We start from the raw sequence: 24105 nt of genomic DNA, 5'->3' as shown, positions 1-24105 counted from the left end.
TAAGCCGTAAAAAGTTTCAATAAGTAAAAATAGACTATTGTAACAAGAAAAGTAGGCAGTATTAAGCGTCAAGATGAATGGTCCTTGACTCCTGGAAAAATGCTAATTCATCAAGATATACAAACTTTGTACATCAACTGTCATTTTCGTAAATAAGATGTTAATGATATTAAGTCGTGATTTTTTATTTTTTTAAAAAAAGATTAAAGAAGAAAAATCACAACTTGATATTCGTAAAAATTATTAACAATAATGCTACTTAATATATAAGATTGGTATATCTTCGAGATGAACCGACGGTCGTTCTTGCCTCCTCAGTGAAAACCACGAAATTAGGAAAGCATCAAGTGGGAATGTAATCGTGTAAAGCGAAGAGCGCGACAAAGCAAAACAGACAACACTTAGGCCTCGTTTGGTTCACATGTGAAGTAATTTTTCATGGAAATTTACATTTCATGGAAAATTATTTCCCTTGTTAATTTCATTGGGGGGAGGGGTGAGTGATTTCTCATGTTTCATATAAAATTATATTTCTTTTGAAATTTGTAATTTCTATGCTTCTCTCATTTCTTTCCAACCAAGCACAACATCTATATTATATTTCCTAGAAACTTGTATTTTCAAGAGAAATAACCTTAAACCAAATAACATACTAAGGCTCCGTTTGGTAGGGCGTAGAACGTATTGTGTCGGACTCGTCCGACCATAATCTTTGGTCGGACGACTTTCAGGTGGTTCCAATTTTTTTTCAGGTAGTCTTAATTTTTTTTCAGGTAGTCTTCATTTTTTTTCAGTTAGTCCATTATTTCTTTCAGTTGGCCCATTATTTCTTTCAGTTGGTCCATTTTTTGTTTCAGTTAGTATACATATTACGAAACAAAGTCCAACTAAAAGAAAACAAAGTCCAACTGAAAGAAAGCAAAGTCCAACTGAAAGAAAACAAAGTCCAACTGAAAGAAAACAAAGTCCAACTGAAAGAAAACAAAGTCTAACTGAAAGAAAACAAAGTCCAACTGAAAGAAAAAAAAGTCCAACTGAAAGAAAACAAAGTTCAACTGAAAGAAAACAAAGTCCAACTGAAAAGAAAACAAAATACTAACCTCTGCTTTCTCTCACTTTCTCCTTCTTCTTCATTATTAAACAACAAGCTGAGATAGAATTTGTAGGAAAGAGAGAAGGAGAATTTTATTTTCTGAATCATCTGAATCTCACAGCAAGCTGAGAAATATATGCAGAGAGTAACTCCATTTCTTCTTTTTCTTATGAAGGACCTCACATTCACATTACATTCTGAAGAATAAGCCCATCTCTTTTTCTTCTTCTTCTTGATAGTTCCATCTTTCTTCGCCCCATTTTCTTCTGGAGCAATATACATTCCTCCTTCCTTAAAGAAGGAAAAGTCTCAAACTCCTAATTCCTAATATCAAGATGGTGAAGGTTAACAAATTCATTACAAACACTGTTGACTATATGGCTATATGCTCCTTCAGCTAACGAAAATGTTACAAGCAAACAAGGATACCTGACTATGTATGTTACTGCGTATTTCAAAATTTCAACAGATGGCATTCATGAAGTAATCAGTGCCTTATTCAGTCGATAAGAGCAGGGCATCTTCCTTCGCCCCATTTTCTTCTGCAGCAATATGCGCTTCTCTTGAGTTTCAGGTAGTCTTCATTTTTTTTCAGGTAGTCTTTATTTTTTTTTCAGTTAGTCCATTATTTCTTTCAGTTGGCCCATTATTTCTTTCAGTTGGTCCATTATGTGTTTCAGTTGATATACATATTACGAAACAAAGTTCAACTGAAACAAAACAAAGTCCAACTGAAACAAAACAAAGTCCAACTGAAACAAAAAAAAGTCCAACTTAAACAAAACAAAGTCCAACTGAAACAAAACAAAGTCCAACTGAAACAAAATAAAGTCCAACTGAAACAAAAGAAAGTCCAACTGAAAATGGAAAATAGGAAAAGAATGAAGACTGAACATCATTTTCTCTCTCCTCCCCTCACCTCTGCTTCCTGCAATCTCTTTCACAAAATTTTTATCACATTCAAAAGTCAAACCACTCCCCTATTTGATTTGGAGTTCATCTCTTTCTCTTAAAAATTTTCCCTTCTTTTTTGTTGTAATTATCCCATTCAAATTCGTCTTCTTCATCAATGTCTTCATGAGGTCTTTTTGATTTCAGAGTTATTCCCATTCTTTTGGAAGCTTGGCTATATTACTATTTTTTTTGTCTTCTTCAACTTTCCAAAACCTAGATTGAAACAGATGATGAGGAGAGAGAAAGAGGCGTCGAGTGGAGTTCCTGAAATTCAAATTCTGAAAAATGGCTTTCTTCAATATGAGAGAAGTAGGGGTACTCGCTCTGCGTAACAAAACAAATTAAAATTGTACAGTACTGGGCAGCCCGTCTGACAATATGTATTGGGTCAGACGGTCTGACCCAATACTTTCACAAAACATTTTCCTGAAAAACAGTTTTCTTCTATTTTCAGTTTTACATTGTTTGATTGACAAAGGAGTGCAAAACCATTTTCCCTTGGAGTAAAATCATACTCCCAATGATGGAAAACTATTTTCCCTTCAAAATGAAGGGAAAATTGTTTTCCTTATCTCTCTTACACATTCCTTTCACTAATTCCTTACTTTCCCTTTTATATTTATTTCATTTTCATTATTTTTCTTACATGGAAGTAGACAACGAAAAACTAATTTTGAAATTGTATTTTCCATTGTAAATTATTTTCCATGAAAAACATTTTACACTGAAAATGTTTTACGCCCTACCAAACGAAGCCTAGATGAAAGACAACTTGGAGGATATATCCCCCTTAAAAAAAAATTGGAGAGCGTACGAACATACGAACGAACGAAGGCGACGTATATAGAGAGAAAAACAGAAAAGAGCGCGCTTCGGCATCTCCGCCCACTCGCCCAGCGCCGACTTCTTTTACCTTTGCCTTTCTTTCTCTCTCTTCAACTCACCAATTTCACCAACAAATAATCAATCCCCCAAAACGATGTCCGCTATCTCTATTTCTTCTGCTGCATTGATGCCGGCATATCTGGAGGAGAGACTATCACCGTTGCGATCGAATTGGTTCGGAGTTAATTTGCCTTTGAAATCTTCACAGGTGCGAATTCAATGTTGAATTTCTCATTATTGTTTGATTTTGTTTCAGTCTTTTGTGAATTTGTGGTTTGTACTTTGTATGATGTGTTTTGCCGATTTTGGATTTTTTCAAATTGGACCTTTTACGCGGGCAATGCGACAAGGCAGTGTCACTGTTAACTCACTGATTACTAGTCCTATATGTACATGATGGATATACAGATGTAATGCGGATCTAGGAATTTAAGGATATGGGTTAGGAGCTGGTCTAAAAATAAGCTACAATCATCTCCTTTAAATTTTCAATAGATTAATTCAAAAATCAAATTACAATGGCTAAATAAGATGTTTTTGGCTTCTTGTACCGGATTGGGAGGGTTATCTTAGAGTTACATTTCCATGTATGATCTTTCGAACAAAAAAAATAAAATAAACAACTCCACAACCTATACCAGCAGCAACAACAACAAATTGGCCAAAAAACTAATGCATTCAACATTCTCACTATTTATTTATTACGATATAATAAAAAACAATCAACACATAGCTCAAACGATGTGATCTAACATTCCAACTATTTCCATAATTTAAAAAATTTCAAACATCAAGCAAGAACAACAATTTTCTCACCCATATACCCAATTACTGCTAACTATTTATAATTATTAGAAACTCCAAACAAATTTTATCAAATTAATAAACATTCTAATGTTTCAAATCTGAAATTTAATTTATATATTTAGATTGAAAAAACAAAAATTTACCTTTGGCTCCGGGGCGTGCGTCAACCATAGGCGATGAGTGGTCGTGGCCGGTGGTGGGGCGGTGGAACCATGGAGAATAGTGGCTGCTGTTTGGTCTTGCTTAGGGTTTAGAGAAGGGAAATGTGTGTCAGAGAGTCATTAAAGGAAGGGCAGTGACCAAGACTTTTAAAACCAAAGCTAATAGGTGAGAAAAAAAAAAAAAAGGAAAACGGGTTTGATTTAATGACCAAGACAGTAGATAGAATCAAAATGAAAAAAAGAAAGAAAAAATGAGATTGATTATTAGCAAGAGTTGATCCCGTGACCATGCGTCTCGAGATGAAGTATCAAACAAGACCATCTTGCTGCGCTTAGTTTTCGTGTTTCGTGTTACACGCGAATTGTATATGTCTGTTTTTTACTTTTCGTTATTTAATTTTTTTTTTTTATAAAAAAAACAAAACAATTTTTTTCCAAAATTCATTGGGTTCATCTGAACCCATTGAACCCATAGTGGATTTGCTCCTGTGCACAAGAGAAAATAACTTTAAAATTTTATTTCATCACTAAAACAATGACGTTTTAAATATTTTGTGCATTTCAGGGTACACCAAAGTCCTCATATGTTCTCTTATATAATAGAGATTTGTACTTTAGTAATGAATTGAGGACTACAATTTGTATTTATGTTAAATTATTCAATGCTTAAGTCGTTGAAATATTGTACTTGTGTTTCTTATTATACTCGTGTCATTTGTCAGCATCAAATTTGATTTCTGCATGATATGATCAAATAGAAAAGGACCTTTATAGCTATAACATAGATATTAGGCCAAAACGATAAGGTGAGGCGATGTGGATTAATGGTTTCAGCTTTCATGACTGAATTAGAGAGTTCGAGAAAGCGTAGAGCTTTTTTTTGTTCTTTTAATAGTTTGGTGGACGTGCGTGAAGTGTTTTCGTGGACTATATATTGGAAGGAGGTGATCATAGTTCATAAATGGAGTTTGGTTTGTCGTAATGATCAGAAAAGCATAGAAGCCTTTTACTGGTTTCCAGGTTTAAGGAACATTTTTGTTCCCCAAGCCCTAGAGGTATGTGCTAGTGAAACTTGTAATTGGCTAGTTATTCTTGTTTCTGATACGGTTTCTTGTTTGTGAAATCCCAATCGTTTTGGTGCTATATAGCTAATGATCATTGATAATTCAATGACAAGGGTGATGAAGTAAACTGAGGTAGGAAGTCCCTTCCCTACATGTTAAACTACTGTTGGACAGGTCATGGCAATAATTTTTTGTACTCGATTACCAGATCATGACACAAACTCTGCCTGACACCAGGCAACCTTGTTTTAATCATACTCAACAGACTCGATCAAGAATTAATTGGAGAATTACTATTATCAAAATTGATTGACATAATAAGAAAGTGAGAAACCAGTCATATAATTATCCGAATTTGATTGTTCCTAAATAGGTGAACTAGAACCAGTGGCTCATTAAAAAAGCATGATATAAACTTAATTGACCTGAATCAAAGTTGATCTGAATGGGCCTAATTGGGAATTGAGTGATATATTTGTAGGAAGATAGATCCTGTCGGCTGTCAACATCATGTTTGCATAATCTTTAGGAAAAAGTAGAATATTAGCTGATATGTGCTGAAATAGGGAAGAAGTTTGCTACTGCGTGTGTTTCAGCTGGAAAACACCCAAACCACATTAAAGCTGTTAGGCTGTTTCTCATAATTAAAGGGACTTCAAATTTCTTATGTCATGATGCCATGGTTTTCAAAACTATGCATAGCAGTTTGATCTTTTTACCTATTTTTTTTTGTCTTCTGCTGTAGAGTGAACCGCCTCGCATGTCATGCTCATCAAGAAAGATTGGTAAAGGTTTGACTATTCATATGGCAGTAGTAGATGAGAGGCTTGCACGTAATGTATATGTGGGCAAGCAGTTTGGAACATTGGTATTATGTTATAAATTTTTGCTAGTTATATTTTTAAGAATTTGCTGTATTATATACCATGTATATGTTTTCTTAATTTTTCTTTTGTTACTTTCTAAACTAATTCAGGTGACTTATATGTGCAGGCGTATGATCTTGTGCAGGGAGCTCTTGTAAGTGACTGACTATCTGTATTCATTATGAAAAATCTTCATCTTTAAGAATATTGTGTCGATTAATAACTTTAAGCATGGAATGCTTTGCTTTATGTGACATTGAGTATGTGAGTCAGGATTCTTGAGTTCACTCCCTCTTAACACAATAGTTAATACTGTGGAGCTGATGAAGGTAGGAGATAAAAATCCTATTAACTAGTGTTTGATTTAGTGCTGAGAATTGCCATGCTACCCAAGAAGGTTGCAAGCAAATTAGTGGGAGGAGGTGGAATGAGAGTTGAGCTGTTTAGGGCCCTTTCTGGTGGAGTATTGAAGATAAAATGGTTGTTATGAGTGGAAAGACTGAAAATTGGTGGGAAAAGTGCAGGGTCTACCAAAACTCAATTAGTTATATGAGTGGAAAGACTGAAAATTGGTGGGAAAAGTGCAGGGTCTACCAAAACTAAATTAGGTATATGAGTGGAAAGACTGAAAATTGGTGGGAAAAGTGCAGGGTCTAGCAAAACTGAATTAGGTATTGGACAAAGGGAAAGGAATGGTTGAAGTCCTATTCATTTTTAGCTGTACTACAATAACATGGGCTTTTCTTGGTCGCGATCGCGATAACGTTTGCCTTGTTGCGGAAGCGGGTTATAACGGATGAATGTAACTGATCGCGGCCGACGCGGCGAGAATTTGTTTTAAAAATTCACATAAATATGTTCTAACCTTATTTGCATTGTTTTAGTTTATGAAACATTATTACAACATAACATAATCAAATATATCATAATATCATGTTTCATAAGCTATATAATTAATTCATAAATATTTTTGGCTAATGTTTGAAAATAACAGATGTAACGGGGATAAAAATGTTCTGATGTGACGAGTTCGCGTTACGGGACATACGGAGAGAAGTATGTGATTTTATTATGGTGTTCTGTAACGGGATTTCGTGGAACGACACATCAAAAATCCATTATAGAATAGCCATTTGTAATGGAACGGGAGAGTTTTAATTCCAAGATAATTTATGAATCATTCAGCATGTGCCCATAAATCCAAATGGGGGTGGGGACTTGAAGCCCATACAATATGAGCACCTAGAACTCTAGAAAAAAGAGACCATATGTGGACAATGGATAACCGTAAGACTAGATCGCCTCAGACTAGCATGAATGAATCAGCTTCAGCACCACCTAGACAGATTAAAATTTTAACGATACCCTTCTTTCTGTCTGCTTTCTCCCTCAGCTGGTGTTTCTAAATCCTCCAGTTATCACTGTTCTTTTCAGGTAAGAGGCTCGGTTGAAAGTATAGATATGAGAGAAAAAAGATAGCTTGAGTGTATGAGATGTATTTTGATTATTTTTGAACAGTGATTGGTGCAATTTATGGGTGCTTGCGCATTACTCTGATGGTGTCCTTTTAAGCAAGTGTTATTGGGCCCAGAAAAGGACATGTAGAACAAAACTAATTATACATCCCCAACCCTCCCCTATCCTCACTGCCATGTAACCACAGACGATCTCGGACAACCTCAATCAGCGTTTAAACCACCCGACATCAAGGCCCCTTTGCCAGCCACATCACGGCCATCCCAAAACTCATCCTTCCCACATCTAGCTTCAAGTGCGCCATCTTTATCCAACACCACCTTTACAACCACCCACGGTGAGAGAAAATGGAACGAAAGACAGATTTAGGAGAGATGAGGAAATGGGGATCTCCCGCTATCCCCTAACCATTAGAAACACCACATCAAAGAAGCTACACCTTATCCAAGATCAAAGGGTATTAACCAATTTTCTAAATATTGTGGGTTTTTATTGAGAATCTCGTCCTCGGTCAACGATCGTGGAACCACGTTATGGGCAATGCAGATGGTTTGTGGCTGTTGTGACGAAATATCTTGGTAGCAATAAGCTTAAATTAAAAATCTTGACAATGTTGTCACATTGTGGTGATTGTCACCAAGATTTAATACCACGAAGAAAATGAGCAAGACTAAATTAGACTCCTTGGTGGTTGTATTTGGCCATTGAGTTGCCATGGTCAATTTTGACAACCAATAACTCTGATTAGTTAAGAGGGCAATTGTTTTCAAGCAATCGTTGTGGTGCTTGTTGGAATTGGTTGGCAGAAGAACATTTCTTAAGGTGGTGGTGGTGGTGATTGTCGGAATTGGTGGTAGGACTAATTCCTTAAGGTGGGGTTGGTGGTGGTTGGGGCTGAGAGGTTGATAGAGTTAAGGGTTGGTAAGTGCAAATAGGAACATGCACCCACTGTTTACCGTTTTTAAAGTCCATGATTTTTAAAAAGATGTTATTTGTTTTCTTAAATTGTGCAACTTCTTTTACCTTTTCAAAGAAAACGATTATTGATATTATAATTCTTAATTGGTACCGTTACTTGCTTAAGTTTTAGGATGTACTATCATTTATTTTATTTTTTTTTAAAAAAATCATTTTTCTTAATAGTTTACCGGTTTTAATTGATATAGATGATCGATGAAGTTTTTATTTATTTATAACATGATGTAGATGTTGGGGGTCTTTTTATTTATGTGTATGTTCTTTTTTTTTCTTTTTTGGGTAAATGATTAGATATATTCTTTTCATTTGCATTATACATTATTTTATTTAGAAAATATGCTCTTTAAATTTTAATTGCATCTTCTTTCATTTTCAAATGGTATGTTCTTTTTATTACGATGTCTGTTTCAATAAGTAGAGATTAGTCTTATTTAGGGATGTTAACGAGCCGAACCAAGACCGAACATACTCAGACTCGGCTCGGCTCGAAACTGGTGGAAGTCAAGTTCGGCTCGAGGTCGAAGCTCGACGAGCCTCAATTATTTGGACTCGGCTCGAGCTCGAGAGGACAAAGTCCAAGCTCAGCTCGAGGCTCGGTTCGAAAATTAGTTTGAAAAAGTTGGGCTTAGGCCCTACTGTATAGGCCCAAGTCAATAACTAAATATACACTTAGTCGATAGGCCCAACTATATAAACCAAATAATCCCAACTCACCCATCATATGCTTTTATAACTTGGTTTCCCTCTTAGCATTGCTAAGATTTCAATGTGGGACTTCATGGTTTGTTGAAAAAAAAAAACAAACTTATCCTACTCGTGGTTTTATAACTTGGTTTCCCTCTCAGCATCACTAAGTTATTTGATGTGGAATTCCATGTTTTGTTTAACTCATGCTACATATGTTTTTAAAACTTGGTTTCCTCTTAGAATTGCTAAAATTTCGATATGTGACTGCATGTTTTGTTAAAGAAAAAAAATCACCCTACATATGCTTTTATAACTTGGTTTCCTTCTTAACTTCACCAAAATTTCAATGTGGGACTTCATATATTAAAGAATACTTTCAACCTTGTAACAATAAGACTATAAGTGCATTTAAATGATCAATTATTAAATAATTTAATTATTAAATATTCAAATATTTTTATATATACTTCATTCCTTTTGTGAAGAAAATAGATAAAATTTTGTTTTCCAACCAAGGAGGTACAAAATTTTAGTGCCTAGTGAAGTACTATTTAAGGTCCAAGTGGATTACAAATTAAAATATAAATAATAATCTAAATTTTATTGAACGTTTTTGCAAGTTTTCGAGCCGAATTCCATTAGGCTCACGCTCGGCTCGTTAAGGTCTCGAGCCGATCCCGAACTCGAATCGAGCCCCTCCGAGTCGAGCTTTGACCGAGCCGAATAGTTGACGATCCGTCACCTCTAGTCATGCTCTTTAGTTTTAGACCATGTTTTTTCTGGTATATTCTTCCTTTGGATTTCCGAGGTCTTTGTCTTTATCTATAGTTTCTCAATTATTGTTTGAAAATTTAAATTGTGAGTTGTGTGACAATTTAACTCAATATAAACTCTTTAACAAGAAATAATTCAAATTCATTAACAAGATTACTGTTTTCAAATCTAAATCTAAAAGGTATGTTCTTTTAATGTAAATAGTATGCTCATTTGCTGTGTGTTTATTTCATTATGACCTATGTTCTCCTATAAATGGAAATTATAGATGTTCTTTGATTATGAATTGTGTGTTCTTTTTACTTAGAAAAGTTGATGAGAAAAGTTCATGTTATTATATATGAATGGTATGTTCCTTTTAGGTGCTCAGTGTGCTTTTGGTCATAATCCACGCTTTGGTTGGTAAGGAGATTGGAGGGGGTGAGGAAAGAGAGAGAGAGGGGTGGGATATAAGGAGGGAGTGGGTCATGGACTCATGGTAGTTGGTTAAGAAGGTTTAAATGTGGCATTTGGCTATGGAACAGTTGCCATTTTTAGCTTAGTTGTAAGTATCTGACATTTCTTAACACTTTGTTTGGATAAGAGGAAATGGAGGGAAAGGGAGGTAAGGGCAAATAGGGCCGTAGGGGAACAAGTTTCCTTATTTGGATAAGGGGTTGGTGAAAAAATTGAGGGAGAGGGAGTGGGGGAGAGAGGGATCCATTTTCTCCCTCTCGTAAACATTATCCTTTTAGAATTGGATAGATTTGGAGGGAAATGGAGCTCCATCACCCCCTCCCTTTTTTCTCTCTACCCTTCCCGCTCTTCCTTTCTCTTCTATGTTGCTATGTAAACAAAGTGTAAAACGAAACTAATGCAAGCATTTTGAAACGGGGAAGAATTTATTTTGAGCGAATCGATCTTCCAAAGAAATTAATTTACATTGCACTCACTCTTATCTTTAATGTACTAAAATTTTCTATATGTTTAAAGTAAACGGATTGGAGCTTATGATATTTGTGTTTGAAATCTCAACACTAACATATCTCATGTAATTAAATAGGTTAATTGTTTAAACATGTCCAAAGATCTTGACCCTAACCCGCTTATCTGATGCATTGATTATCTCGTGTTATTGTGTTGGGTCAACTTTTGCTAGCTCTAGTTGGTTTATATGAATTATGACTTTTGAGGGATAAACTCATTTTTTCCATATCCAAATTTTGTTGTCGATTTTTTATAATGTATGAAGTTTGCACTAGCTCAGAGCTTATCTACTTTGACTTATTTTGTTCTCAGGTCAAGTGGAGCTCTCTTATGGACAAGTCAGTACCTGAGCCACCAACTGCAGTTCTTGTACATGGCATTCTTGGCTGTCGGAAGAATTGGGGTATTGATCCTGTCCCCGTGGTCAAGATAGTAGATGCATATGAACTATTGTTACTTTTGCTTAAAAGTTAAAATTCTTGGACATGCCTTTTCAGTAAGAACATATACTTCCTTTGTTTTTTTACTTGCAACGTTTCTCTTTGCACAAGGATCAAGAAGAGGAGGGAGATATAGAGATATAAAAGTAGAAGCCCATGTGCTAGAAAGAGAAAGAGAGAACATATTGCGTAAAATGGAAACGTTGCAAGTTATAGAGAATTGCCAAAGGTGTGAAATGTTGCAAGTAAAAAGAAACGGAGGAAGTAGTAACTTATCTGTCTTTTTTGATAACTTTGAAGCTTTTTATTAAAACTAGGCTCTTCCAACTAAAAAGAAATTGAGCGTAAAAAGGGGAAAGTATATATTGTACTAATAGGATCAATTTATGGGTTCAAAAGCCAATGGATTATGAAGCAACAAACTTCAGCAGAACAGGACTAAACAGAAAGAGGGTGAAAATGATAAACTGGAAATGACATTGGCAAGAAATACTAAAGCCAAGGTCTTCAAAGTCCATATCCATTAGAGAATCAATCTACCACTAACTTAGTAATGAAGTAATCTACTCTGCCAAAAAATATTTTCCCAACGAATTAGCCCATTCTAAGTTCTAAAGTTGTAGGAAATTCAACCCATTAATGATAAATCTACAAATTCTACCCCATATCATAAACTCTTAAAGAAATGTCAAAGAAAAGTAAAAAAGAAGGCAATAAGGAGGGAAGTTCTTACAGAGATATAGTTCTAGAAATCAAAGAGGAAGGCATTAGAAAAGGGCAAAGTAAAAGTACTTTACAAAGTTTAATCTCACCATCAGCTTCAAAAGATTGTAATCCATTCATCTGAATTCCCAACCAATTTCTAGAATCTCAATTTAAAACATAGCAATACCAACAACAATAACAACAAAGCCTTAATCCCAAAATGGTTCGGGGTCGGCTTATATGAACCGTCATAAGAATTCGTATCCATGACAAATGAAACAATAAGAATATAAGAATAATTTTTTAGGGATATAAGTGGACTGCGAAAAGTCCAAAGTCCAATCTAGTCCACTTCAAATATGTCAGACTGAATTGGACTGAAAAATATTTGGACTGGACGCAGACTCAAATTTTTTAGTCCAAATATTTTCGGACTGGATCTACAGTTTCGGACTCACCCTTTTGTAGTCCAATAAGTCAAATCCAGTCCAAAAAGTATTTTAGTGTATATATAATTGTTTGACTTTTTTTCTTGAAATTTTGGACTTTTTAATATTTGCGCTCTAAATTTTTTACCTAGCGTTAGAATTTTCACTTACTCTCCAGAACTCCAAAGTGAGAAGTGAAAAGGCAAAAGTTACTTTAAAGCTTTTGGCGCCTTGTGTTTTGCAATTTGCATTTTATTAGACTTTAAAGATGTATGTAACTAACATTATGGAATGTATGTAATGAATCCAATTTTTCAAATTTCAACGATTTAATCATGAGAAAACATTATAAACCTAAATCAGGAAAAAAAAACATATTATATAATAATCGGACTGGACTGTGAAAAATTTTGGATCGGATTTATACTCAATTTCTCGAGTCCAAAAAACTATGGGTTGGATTTGGATTTGGCAAGGTCTAATCCAATCGAATCCACTTTAACCCGTATAATTTAGAGAGTAAACAAAGAAAAATGAGAAAGTGAAAGTGAGGAAAGTAAGAGGAGAGAATTCGTAAAAGGAGTAAGAAACCGAATGACGTGCATAATAGATGTGAAGAAAACAAATGTAAAGGTTTTAGAAAATCTTAAAAGGAGAATTAATGTAAGAACAAAAGTTTGCAAAAATGGGGGTAAAGTGGAAGGAATAAATACAGAGTCAAATCTTGTCATCAGCATAATTTGTTTTTCTCTACTCTACCCTATCTAATGCCATTTTCTCCTGATTCCCAAGTAGACCTATATCACCATCATCCAAGACTTCTTGGTTCTTACCTTGGGAGAGAGTTGTGAATGTGAACATTTGTATTGCAATAAATTTTGCTGATTAAGGAATACAAATCTATTTTTAAGTTCATGCTCTTAGTCTTTTCCTCATTAACAATGATCCTAGAAATTTTTCAATGCTTGTTGGTTGTAATGGGAATTATTTTCCTATAGTAATTTACAATTTGTGGGAATTTAATTCCCTGATGAAATTCGTAAGACTTAGTCTAAGTTGTTTGGTAGTAATAAGGGAGGTTGTAATTCATTGGAATTTATGTAGGAATTGTGAGTGACCAAGGGGATGGTAGGTAAATCAATTTCCAAATTTTGTTAGAATTTCAAATTCCCATGATTTTTCATTGCCCCCATTTTTCCCACTTCCTTTCAACCAAACAACTATCCAAATTAGAAAATCATTGGAATTGCCTACATAATTTCCTATATACCAAACAACCATTCAGTTTCATGTTTTCCATTTTGCTCATTTGCTCTACAATGGTTAAGGATTTTGGATAACAATGTCTTGAAAATTGTCAAAAATTATATGATGATTTTACTCATGGTTGTTTTTGAATATTAGGTTCCTTTGCTCGCAGGTTGGCCAAAAGTTTCCCGATGTGGCAGGTAACCTCCCCTTTTATTCATCTTGGTCAACTGAATTAACTGTATAATGCAAACCAAGTACTTGCTTGTAGCCTTTTTGTAACATTGCTTGTTGCAGACGGAATGAGGTCATCATAAACTCCTGTATATTTGGAATTATCTTTGAGGATATTCTGACCAAGTCTGAATCTTTTCCACCTTAGGCATGCAGATTGAGTCTCAGCTAGCAAAACTTGGTCAGATAAGGAAAGATTTTTGATAATGCGTACGATTAACCTTAAAATTGGAATGGCTTAAAGAGTGTGGCTTTTTCGGGCTTCTTTCTATTCTTTCTTTATTTGGGGGTTTTGTGGGAGGGGGGGGGGGAGGGTAGTGTACAGTACAATGATCCATGCAAATTTTATCGAATGAACAAAGTTGCTTCTAATGACCTTAGTCTGCCCTTTCTAAAGCGTTTGACTTCATTTCACTTTGGATCTGGAATTTGCTTTCAGATTTGGAGGATGAATAAACCTTTTTGGATGGAAATAGTGTTAACTTTGAATGTGGTCAAAGCCCAGTCATAACCGTATATTTATACCTATAGATTGGAGATACTCAATTATGTCTTGTATATTTTCCTAGTTTTGGTTAACATGACCAATTAAACTGTTGTTGCACTTCCTAATATGAACACTGTTAAGGCTGCTTATTAACCTTTGAAGGTTTTATTCTTTGTTGTATTTAAAGAATAATTACTTTTTTCTTTTGGTACAGTTTCTACTAGTAGATTTGCGATGCCATGGTGATTCAGCATCAAATAAGAAAGGATTGCCCCATACTGTAGCTGCTGCTGCTCGTGATGTCTTGAATTTGGTGGGTTTTCATGTCTTTGGTTATATGTATCCTAGTGCCTTACTCTTAAGACATACTGGACTAGCCGTCTTGGTTATCCCTATGAGATTTTGTTTGTCCCTCGTACATTGGATAGTAAGGGATTTTCTGCTGTTTGATTATCAATGATTTTCTTGATCTCATTAACGTTATGCTTTTGTGCATGTTGGAGTTACGATTCTTTGACATTGCCTTTTTACAGCATATGATGTGTGATAATTGATAGGTTTTCTATGTCTTTTCAAAGCACAGTTAGATGGTTTTAGCTTCCATGCTCGTGGCCCTGTTAAAATTCCATCGAAACATTGTTATTTTTTTTTATCTAGCTAAGTTGCTTTGTGGCAATATAATATTTTTTTGATGGCTGTTTGTTCTTGCTGTCACTGTCAAAAAAAAAAAAAGTTTTGATGGCTTTGCCAGCTTCTCACTACATAGCAAAATTGGTTGTCTGGTTGATATGTACTTGCATCAATTAAGCCACTTATGACAGCTGTCAGTTGCTCACATTTTTTTAAATCTGTTATCTGCACCTTTTTGATGGATTCTGGTATTTTATCTTGTACTTGCAACCCAGAAGCAGAGCACAGAAAGGAATTAGTGCAAGGCCAGTATCATAGAATATTTGGAAGATAATTTTCGCTTTGACTTTTGGAGACTTGAATGCGTGATATTTGATTCTTTGTATAGCCTGAAGATATGAATTCTGGTTTCTGGACTCTTTGCTGCTCTCATAATTCATAACCTCATTTTAGGTAAAGGAGGAGGACTATGCATGGTTGTTTTAATGCCTCTGGTTCATGGTTGAGCATCTTTCTGAAATCCAAGGTTGTTTTTGTTTTTAGATCTGGCAATTCGGGTAAATGAGTCGGTTTATATTTAGGAATAATAGAAAAAATATGAACTCTGATGCAAGCTTTTGAGAAAAGAATCCTCCATATATGTGGCTATTGTACGCTCTAAGAATGTGCTGTGAGCCTGTGGGAAATATATATTCTTTTCACTCCAGTTGAATGTGTTAGTGTAAGTAGTGTGCTAACCCCGTCGTTGATTTTTCTATCACAGCCATTGAACAACTGTACTTCTTCCTGAACTATTGTACTAACAAAACCTGTTGAACGATCTAGAATTTCATTCCTCAACGAAGGATTGTGGGTTGTTGGAGAAGGGGGGGGGGGGGGGTGGTTGGGGGAGGAAGGGAGCAGTTGCAAAAGATCCTACTTTTCTGCGTTTCATGTTTCAGGTTTCCCCATAACAAGCAAGTACCATGCTGATGTCCATCTAATGTCTTCTGATGATATGTCTTGACTTCATTTTTGATGCAATTTATTGGAGCTCCGGAAGACTCGTGAATATTGATTATTCCCTAAACAGACATACCTGTATCAAATTTAGTGCATTATTTGATCCGTAACGAGACCTGCTGGAACTGATTCTTGGAAATTATTACACAACAAAGACTGTCTTAGTTCCATCTTAAGTATCCCGGAGCGTGTTAGTATTCCTCTATCTTTTTGTACTTCATGGCCTGTATTTATATGAATACAGTGAAATGGTGTGTAATATATACACCACACTCACCTATGAACTTGCTAATATTGTAAATAGAGCTGTAAAGAATCTATTGATGGTTCTGCTCGTTGTAGAGAGGATTTATAGAAATTGCAAAAAATCTTGTGTCATCCCTGTTTAGTCAATCAGGAACTATAGAAGGTTTGACCAGTTAGTTGTTTTACAGGTCTCTGATGCCTAATAGTGGAAGAGTCTATAACCATTTAAAAGTGCTCTCTGGGTTTAAAGTATTCTGGTTTGAGATCAAAAATTACACTGATGCTCACCTAGCACTTTGTTTCCGAAATCTTATGAACTTGTTACTAAAAGGTTTTGTGTTTTCTTTGTAGTAACTAAGAATTTATATGAAGGACTATCCCTTCCTACCAATTCTTTTCTCATTCTTTTCTCGATCATTTCCATCAATCCAAATAAAAACCTACGTTTTTTTTTAATTAGGTTGCCCAGCTCCGAATCGTACCTCGAGTTTTAGTTGGTCATAGCTTCGGAGGAAAAGGTACTTGATTTATTTGACTACATTGAGTGATTTGATTACGATGGTGCTTGATGCTTATGTTATAATATATATTTCAATGAAGTACTTAATGATTATTTCTGGAAAAGCAATGCAGTTGTCTTGAGCATGGTGGAGCAAGCTGCAAAACCTCTTGCACGACCTGTTAAGGTGAGGATGAAACTATTTGGAATTTTGGATGTTCAAAAACTCAATGTTGGTTGTTGGAAGGGTTATGAACATGTCATTAGTCCAATCCTTGGCTGTTATTACCATGGAATTAAAAGTCTTACGTGCCGTTACAGGATGGTCGTTGCATAACGAATTTTGGATTTGTCGTTCGACGAAATCCCGTACGAAACGCCACAATAAAAAGGAAAAATGGATTTTAATAATCCAACCTTTAAGCGGTCATTCTAAAACAGTCCCACTTATGAGTTATTTTTGAATAATGGTCCTTGATTTGTTTGTGTCTGGCATAACTGGTAAGTGTGACACGTGTCACACTCTCATTGGTTGGACAATTTTGTCCCTCTACCTTTTTTTCTCCACAAGCACAACCACCTAGCCACCACTACCACTACCCCATGCCAACCCCTGACCCTCACCCCCACCCCACCCCCACCCTAGCCCGCCACCCGGTTCCCACCCCCACAGCAAACCCCCTGCAGTCCCCCTGCCCCTCGCAGGCAACCAACCCCCCACCCCAACCTTTGTCTCTGCCCTCCCCCCTCTGCCCTTCGCCCCATGCCCTTGTCGCCCCTCCCCCCTCTCTTCGTCTCTTTCCACCCCTCGCATCTCCCCTTAACCTTGAGTTTTCCCAAAACCACCATTGTTAACGACGAAGACCACCACCACCACACAACCTCCGCTCGACGAGAGAAATTGTACAACCACGATGACGAATACAATGCGATTCAAGGAGAGACAGAGAAAGAGGAGAGAGCCAGGAGGAAGAGAGAGAGGTCGAGATGAAGAGAGAGAGGGGGTGGGGGCCGGTGGAAGGGACTGGGGAGTCAAACTAGATATGGAGGTGAAGGGAGAGGAGAGAGAAATGAGTAGGAGGGGAAAAAATTACCTGAATTTCAGGTTACTAGTCACCATTATGAGAAAGATACCACCAAAATGTTGGATTGTTCAAATATAACTCATGTGGGACAGTTTTAAGAAGACCGCTCAAAGGTTGGATTATTAAAATTCAATTTTCCTAATAAAAAACACATACTTCTCGCTTGTCCGTTCTATTACGCGAACTCGCCGGGTCATAACGTTTATATTCCCATTACATCCGTTCTTTTCAGACATTGGTTAAAAATATTTTATGAATTAATTATATAATTGATGAAACATGATATTAGAATAGATTTTGTTAATTTATGCTGTAATAATGTTTCATAAACTAGAATAATGCAAATAAGGTTAGAACATATTAATGTGAATTTTTTGAAAAAATTCACGCCGCGATCCATTGCATTCATCCGTTACAAGACGCATCCGCGACCGCATCCGCGACTTTTTTCCTTGGTTATTACAGTCTTTCCCTGCCTTTATCTTTTTAAATTTCTTCTAGGCAATGGGTATTACTGAGAAAGATTTGAAGCTGTAGTCAGAAACTCTGAAACTTAGGATATGAATCATTTGAAGTTTAAACTTTACGCTGTTTATTTGGCTTGCTTTTTTAATAGGTTAATTTAACCATGCATACTCCTTTTTGCTTTCCGTTAGGTTTGGGTTTTAGATGCTACTCCAGGAAAAGTAAGACCAGGTGGGCACGGGGAAGATCATCCAGCAGAACTTATTTCTTTTCTTCGGAGAATGCCTGAAAAGGTTTGTTCATTTTGTTTGATTTGAAATGCTAGCCTTTTTTTGTTCTGCCATACAGCATATTGCAGGCTGTCTGTTTAATTAAAAGAAAGATGCAATCCTCTTTTTCCCATTACAGAATATAAAATTAAGCTTAATTTCTCTTTCTTTTTTCCCCTCCAGATTTACTACCTCTAAGATTCTTCCATGATGCTTCTCTTAAATAGTATTTCCTACTTTTGTAAATTATTGTCTCATCATCCCAATATCTATTACTATGGTTGTGACTTGACTTCCTTAAATGACCATCAGTCATTTCTGTACTCTCCCATAAGTCACACTAAGCAGCATTATTCTAGAATCATAATACAATATTAATTTTATACAAGGAGATACCATTGCATGCCTCATAAAAATGAGCAAAGAGCCATACTTGACAGTGCCAAAATGGTACCCTGTGCAGCCACTATTAGTGGATTGTGCCGAAAATGTCCATTATGGGGACACAAACCAACTTATTTTATTTCTGTCACAGATTAGGCTTGGAACCCATGAAATTTTGTAGATGCTGCTGCATGAGTTACATACATTTATTTCTTCTGTAATCTGCACTTATTGTAATTGTGTTTTTAAGTAATTATATTATGTAACTTTGCTAATTTTTGGTTGAGGAAGGTTCCATCAAAGCAATATGTCATGGATGCCCTTGTGCAAGAAGGGTTCTCTAAGGATGTAGCACAGGTATTTTTTATGATATATGCTAACCTAATGCATAAATCTTCCGAGTTCAATCGATTATTTTCAGTTTTTGCTATCTCTTTATCACCTTTAGCGGTGGCATTACTTTCAAAAACCTTTTTATTTTCCTGTAATCAATCTCTCCCTCTAACCCATTTGTCCGCGAATTCTTCTCCTGAATTATATCTCAATTACATGGGACTTGATGCTGTTATTATAATGCTATATAGAACACTCTGATGAGGCTATATAGAACAACGATAACAACCTTGTGAAAGAAGGTTATTGCAAAAGTAAAGTGATGTATGTAGCATTTGGTTCGCTATTTTGCAAATGCTATATCTTATAGACTAAAGAAAAAATGAGAAGGAAAGGCACTAAGTTTATACATTTGATTTAGTCCATTGTTGTTCAGGTTGGTACTGAGATTTGCTACTAATTTTCAACTGTACAGAAATCTAGAAAAGATGTTAAGGCTTCCTTTGTAATTTTTATGAGTGTTCTAGTGCGACTGTAGGAGATTTCAGATAAGGTGAAAAGACATGCTAAGTAAAGCCATTAGAACATTGAATATTGCCATGGTCAGTGTAGTACTTGAACATAAGTATGCCCGAAATAGAAATATGGACAACCTTTGTGAAACCAGTGTAATCAAGTGCTCGTTCTGTGCAAGGGAATGCAACAGTGAGGATCCAAGAATTTGGAATTGGTAATACAATATGCATAAAGTCACTTGTTTCTTTTGAAATGTACTTATATCTGAAGGCCACTCTTTTTTCTTGTTCTAGCGTGCTTCTTATTCATCATCTTATATGAAAAGTATTGAATATCTATTTGTTTGTTATCGAAATGAGTACTCACTCTTTTCTTTTTAGAATGAAGAAATTAAAGGCGATGAACAATACTTTTATTGGGTCGTTGACCCAAACACCGGGAGTAGAATAAGTTTAAATTTTTGTCAAGTCCCTTAGGGCTTAAGTGATAGAAACTCTTGAATTAAAAGTATGGTCAATTTGCCTTAGCTTCATCTGCTAGTTGGTCGGGATTATTTGATTAAGTGAAGCATCTATATGCATGATTGCTTGAGCAGTGACAATTTGAATGATATTTTGCCATCCCTCAGTAGTTTGTTTTTGTGAGACAGCAAGCTTCTGTGGAAATATATGATGCTTACATCCTGTGTGTTATTTTGTTTTATTTTTCTGTAAGTGCACTTGTGTGTGTTTGTGTGCAAGGGATCAATCAAGGTCACCTGTGCTATTCACATATTCTATAAGTAGGAGACTTAAAGAAGGGTAATGGGGGAAATGCTTAACAAAACTAGGGCTGTTTGGTTTATAAGGAGAAATGCAAAGGAACCAAGGTGGGTAAATAAGGGGAAAAGAAAGAAACCATAAGGGGAAAAGAAAGAAATCAAGGTAGCTGTATTCCTATGTTTTGTTCTACTGAAAAATCAATTCAATTCTTGTAAATGTGGTTAGTTGTCTGTTACTAAAAGAAAAAAACTATAACTATGGTGCTTTCTTCCCTCTACGCCCAATTATCCTTTTCTCCTTTGCAGCCAACCCTCCTCCACCGTCCACCTTGAACGCCAACGAACACCGCCAAGACCACCACACTACTTTCTCTTTCGTTATGTACTAATTTGATGGTGAAATTGTAAAGATGGACTTGGGTGTTTTCGACCATGTTATAGGCTCATAAGCATGTTACCGATTTTTACTGGTTAATTGACCAATAACATTTCAGACCCCTATCCTCCATCTCCATCAATTTACTGTTCTCTTCTTAAGCCCTGTTCTTTTTGACTGATTGAGCTTGCCTAAACTGAAATAAGTAAGTCATGGACTCATGGTTATTGTGGGCATGGAGAAATACGTGAAAAATAATTTAAGTCGTGAAGAACAAGGCCTTAGATGGTTATCATGGTGTGGCTAAATAAGTCATGGCCCTAAATGCCTTTGGAAATGGTTAATGGAGAGGTGGGTGTTGGGCAGTGGGATAGTACGGATCTGGCGGTGAGGATGGTCAGGTGTTCACAGGCTGTGCTTGGAGTTGGTATTTACCGGTGGCGGCAGTGGTGGCAGCAGTGGCTCTGGTGAACAGATTGCTGACACCAGTGGTGATGGTTGACTGGCTATAATTATTCCTAGGGTTATGGTGGATTGGTAATTATCATGTTGGTGAGGGTGTAGAGGATTTTTGAGGAATTCAAAACCTTTGAAAGGGGGTGGGGAATCAATGTAGAGGAGTATGGGTTATTCTGTACTGAAAATGGAGAAGAGAATCAAAAAAATTGCACACCAGACTCACAATAAGAAATGCAAGGTCCTTGATTCTCTTCACCATTCTTGTGTCCCTCTAAACAATTTATGATGATTGAGGGAAAGCAGCAGAAAGTATATTCAGTAGCAGAGTTAGCTATAAAGTCTAGTAAGCAGCAAGGAAGAATAATTTGGTCTATAAATAAGAGTAGAAAACAGCATTTAGTTCTTTCAGAATATTATTCAGTATCTCATTCCCTTGGAAAGTCATTACTCCTAATCTCTCCAATGCTTAGGAGTTGTAAACTTGTAGTTGGTAAAAATAATACTGATTTAATCGTAGTAACATTACCTTTTGGCCTGATTCTTTAGTATTTCTTTCTTTCATATCTCATACATTTTCACTTGTGATTCCTATCAGTATGACATTATTACAAAAGCCTTTCTTTTATTTTAGGGGATTACAAAAGACTTTTATGAAACTTTATTGGCTGAATTTTGGCTAACCTCACTTGCTAGTGTGGAGGGCTTTTTTTTATATATAAAAAAAGAATAACATATTGTAGAGCTGTAAGTTATTTAACTCTTCTTTATGATTGTGTTTGTGTTCAGTGGGTAGCAACTAATCTCCGGCATAGCGGCCCACTTGGAATAGGATCATCCTTTTCATGGGTATTTGATCTTGAAGGAATTTCTGAAATGTATCACTCTTTTGAAGAAACAAACTTATGGTATGGGCAACCTTCTGTTTTTAGTACTCGTGCATTACGGTGAAAGAAGCACTTAACTGCACTTAATGACCTAGTGAGCGTTATTTCAGAATATTTCTGCCAGTTCCACACAAGTGAAACTCGATTTGCTCACTGATCTGGTCTTGGCGCAGGAAAATTATTGAAGATGTTCCTCGAGGTGTGCATGTAAATTTTTTAAAGGCAGAGAGGAGCTTGCATAGATGGGCCCTTGAGGATATCCGGCGTATTCATGCTGCTGAGGAGTTTGCTGCTGATGAAGGAGGTGGTGTGCAAATGCATGTCCTTGAAGATGCGGGACACTGGGTGAGTTTTTATGTTAATATCGAGCAATTTGATTACCTGCAGTGTTTTTACATGTTTGCCATGCTATAAGTGACTTGGGAGTACGGGATTGCTGTGGGAAAAAGAACTTCTAATGCTGAAATGTTTCTGAATTCATCAATAGAAAACCTGGGAAATAGTAAGAACCTATTAGTGGCCTTTCTTCCAAAGAACAACAGAAAAGTATGCACTGGCGATATTGCTGATTGCAATAAGAGAAGTTCTAAATCATGTCCAAAATCATGTACAGTATCAGCATCACTTAATGGGTCAATTTTTTAGTCTTTGCCGACTGCAAGGGTCTATGCAAAACCCATTTGCCCAACAGTGTCTATTGAGAAGGTTATCTATTAGCATGATTTACGTTCTATTGTGATTGTTGAAATCTATATGAATCACTTTATTGTGGCCAATTAGCCAGATACGTCTTTAACTTAACATACCTTTGCCATATTCGTGTTATTTTGTCAACAACAAATAGGTTTTAATATAAACATTAGATGACATATAGGTCCCTTTTTTTTACCCAGAGCTAACTCGTTTAGTATACTTTCTTTTTTTCTACTATTCTAATTCGTTTTAGTTGATATATTGCCTGATTCCAAAATACGAGTATTTTTTTGTTTCAATACACCTCCTCCTCTTTGACCTTGTCTTCTTTCAGTTGGATTTGTAGTCTCTTGCTTCAAATTTCAATGGGGGTAAAGCTCTACCGTTTCCCTTCCTGTTAGTTATGTGCGTGAGAAAAGGTGAGAAAGAACTAAAATATATAAGGAGTTAAGGACTTAAGGTAATAGATCAAATTAAACAAATTGGAATAGGAGAAAAAGATGGATACACTCCGCACTAGCTCTGAATAAAAAGGACTTTTATGTCATCGGATGTTTACATTAATAGCTACTTGTTGACGTTGATTAAAAACATACCAATGTGGCATAGCCGCATAGGTATGCTAATTTAAATACCTTTCTAGCTACTTGTTATTTTGGTCTTATTCTTTCAGTGTGTTCTAATATGAAGCCCATGTCGGCTATCCTTGGCTTATTTTTGATACAGGTGCATGCTGATAATCCAGATGGACTTTTCAAAATTATTTCTTCTTCATTCACAACTTAACTCGGAAAAGTTACCCTTCAGTTTGCTGTAATGTCTTGTTCCAGAGTAGCTTATTATGTGCATAGTGCCGTATAGGAAAATCATAAAGGTATCAGATAACTCGTTGCTTCATTCATCCCATATTTTCCTCCTAGTTTATTGTAAATTTCTTGGCATATATGCCTGTTGTTTTTTAAAGAAAAAGTGCCGACCAAGGGTAATGGTTATTAACCAAGGGTGTTCCGTGTTCATAACTGGATTTCCCGATACCTGGACATGCTGGTACCCGCTTTTACGGTAATACCCAGATCTTCGTCCATAATGGTACGCAACAATAGTACCATTGGAGTAGATACACAAATCACTTTGAATACAAGAAGCTGAGTAGGCGGAGTGGTCTAAGTGGAGAGGAAAAAAAAGATTGAACTTAAAAAAAAAATTCCGAGACGAAAAGTTGGTACATGTCCGGATCCAAAAAAATCAGGT

The 24105-nt window shown here is 36.0% G+C and overlaps 1 protein-coding gene across 2 annotated transcripts; it reads left to right on the top strand.

Annotated features, from left to right (window-relative positions):
• Nucleotides 1–2864: 2864 nt before the first annotated feature.
• LOC104905693 (uncharacterized) lies at nucleotides 2865–23850 on the top strand. Of its 2 annotated transcripts, XM_010694303.4 has the most exons (13): nucleotides 2865–3140; nucleotides 5710–5832; nucleotides 5958–5984; nucleotides 11024–11114; nucleotides 13689–13732; nucleotides 14468–14566; nucleotides 16592–16649; nucleotides 16765–16817; nucleotides 18372–18473; nucleotides 19125–19190; nucleotides 22064–22182; nucleotides 22335–22506; nucleotides 23581–23850. In XM_010694303.4, the coding sequence occupies exons 1-13, from the start codon at nucleotides 3027–3029 to the stop codon at nucleotides 23638–23640; spliced, it is 1128 nt and encodes a 375-aa protein (XP_010692605.1). In that variant the 5' UTR covers nucleotides 2865–3026; the 3' UTR covers nucleotides 23641–23850. The 2 variants fall into 2 exon arrangements, with proteins under 2 accessions (XP_010692605.1, XP_019107768.1); XM_019252223.3 differs by lacking the exons at nucleotides 16592–16649; nucleotides 16765–16817.
• The last annotated feature ends 255 nt before the right edge of the window (nucleotides 23851–24105 follow it).

The sequence above is a fragment of the Beta vulgaris genome, chromosome 1 (genome assembly GCF_026745355.1).
Source record: "Beta vulgaris subsp. vulgaris cultivar EL10 chromosome 1, EL10.2, whole genome shotgun sequence".
Classification (NCBI taxonomy): domain Eukaryota; kingdom Viridiplantae; phylum Streptophyta; class Magnoliopsida; order Caryophyllales; family Amaranthaceae; genus Beta; species Beta vulgaris.
Note: the sequence above shows the minus strand (reverse complement) of the source record. Positions and strands in the feature narration are given on the sequence as shown.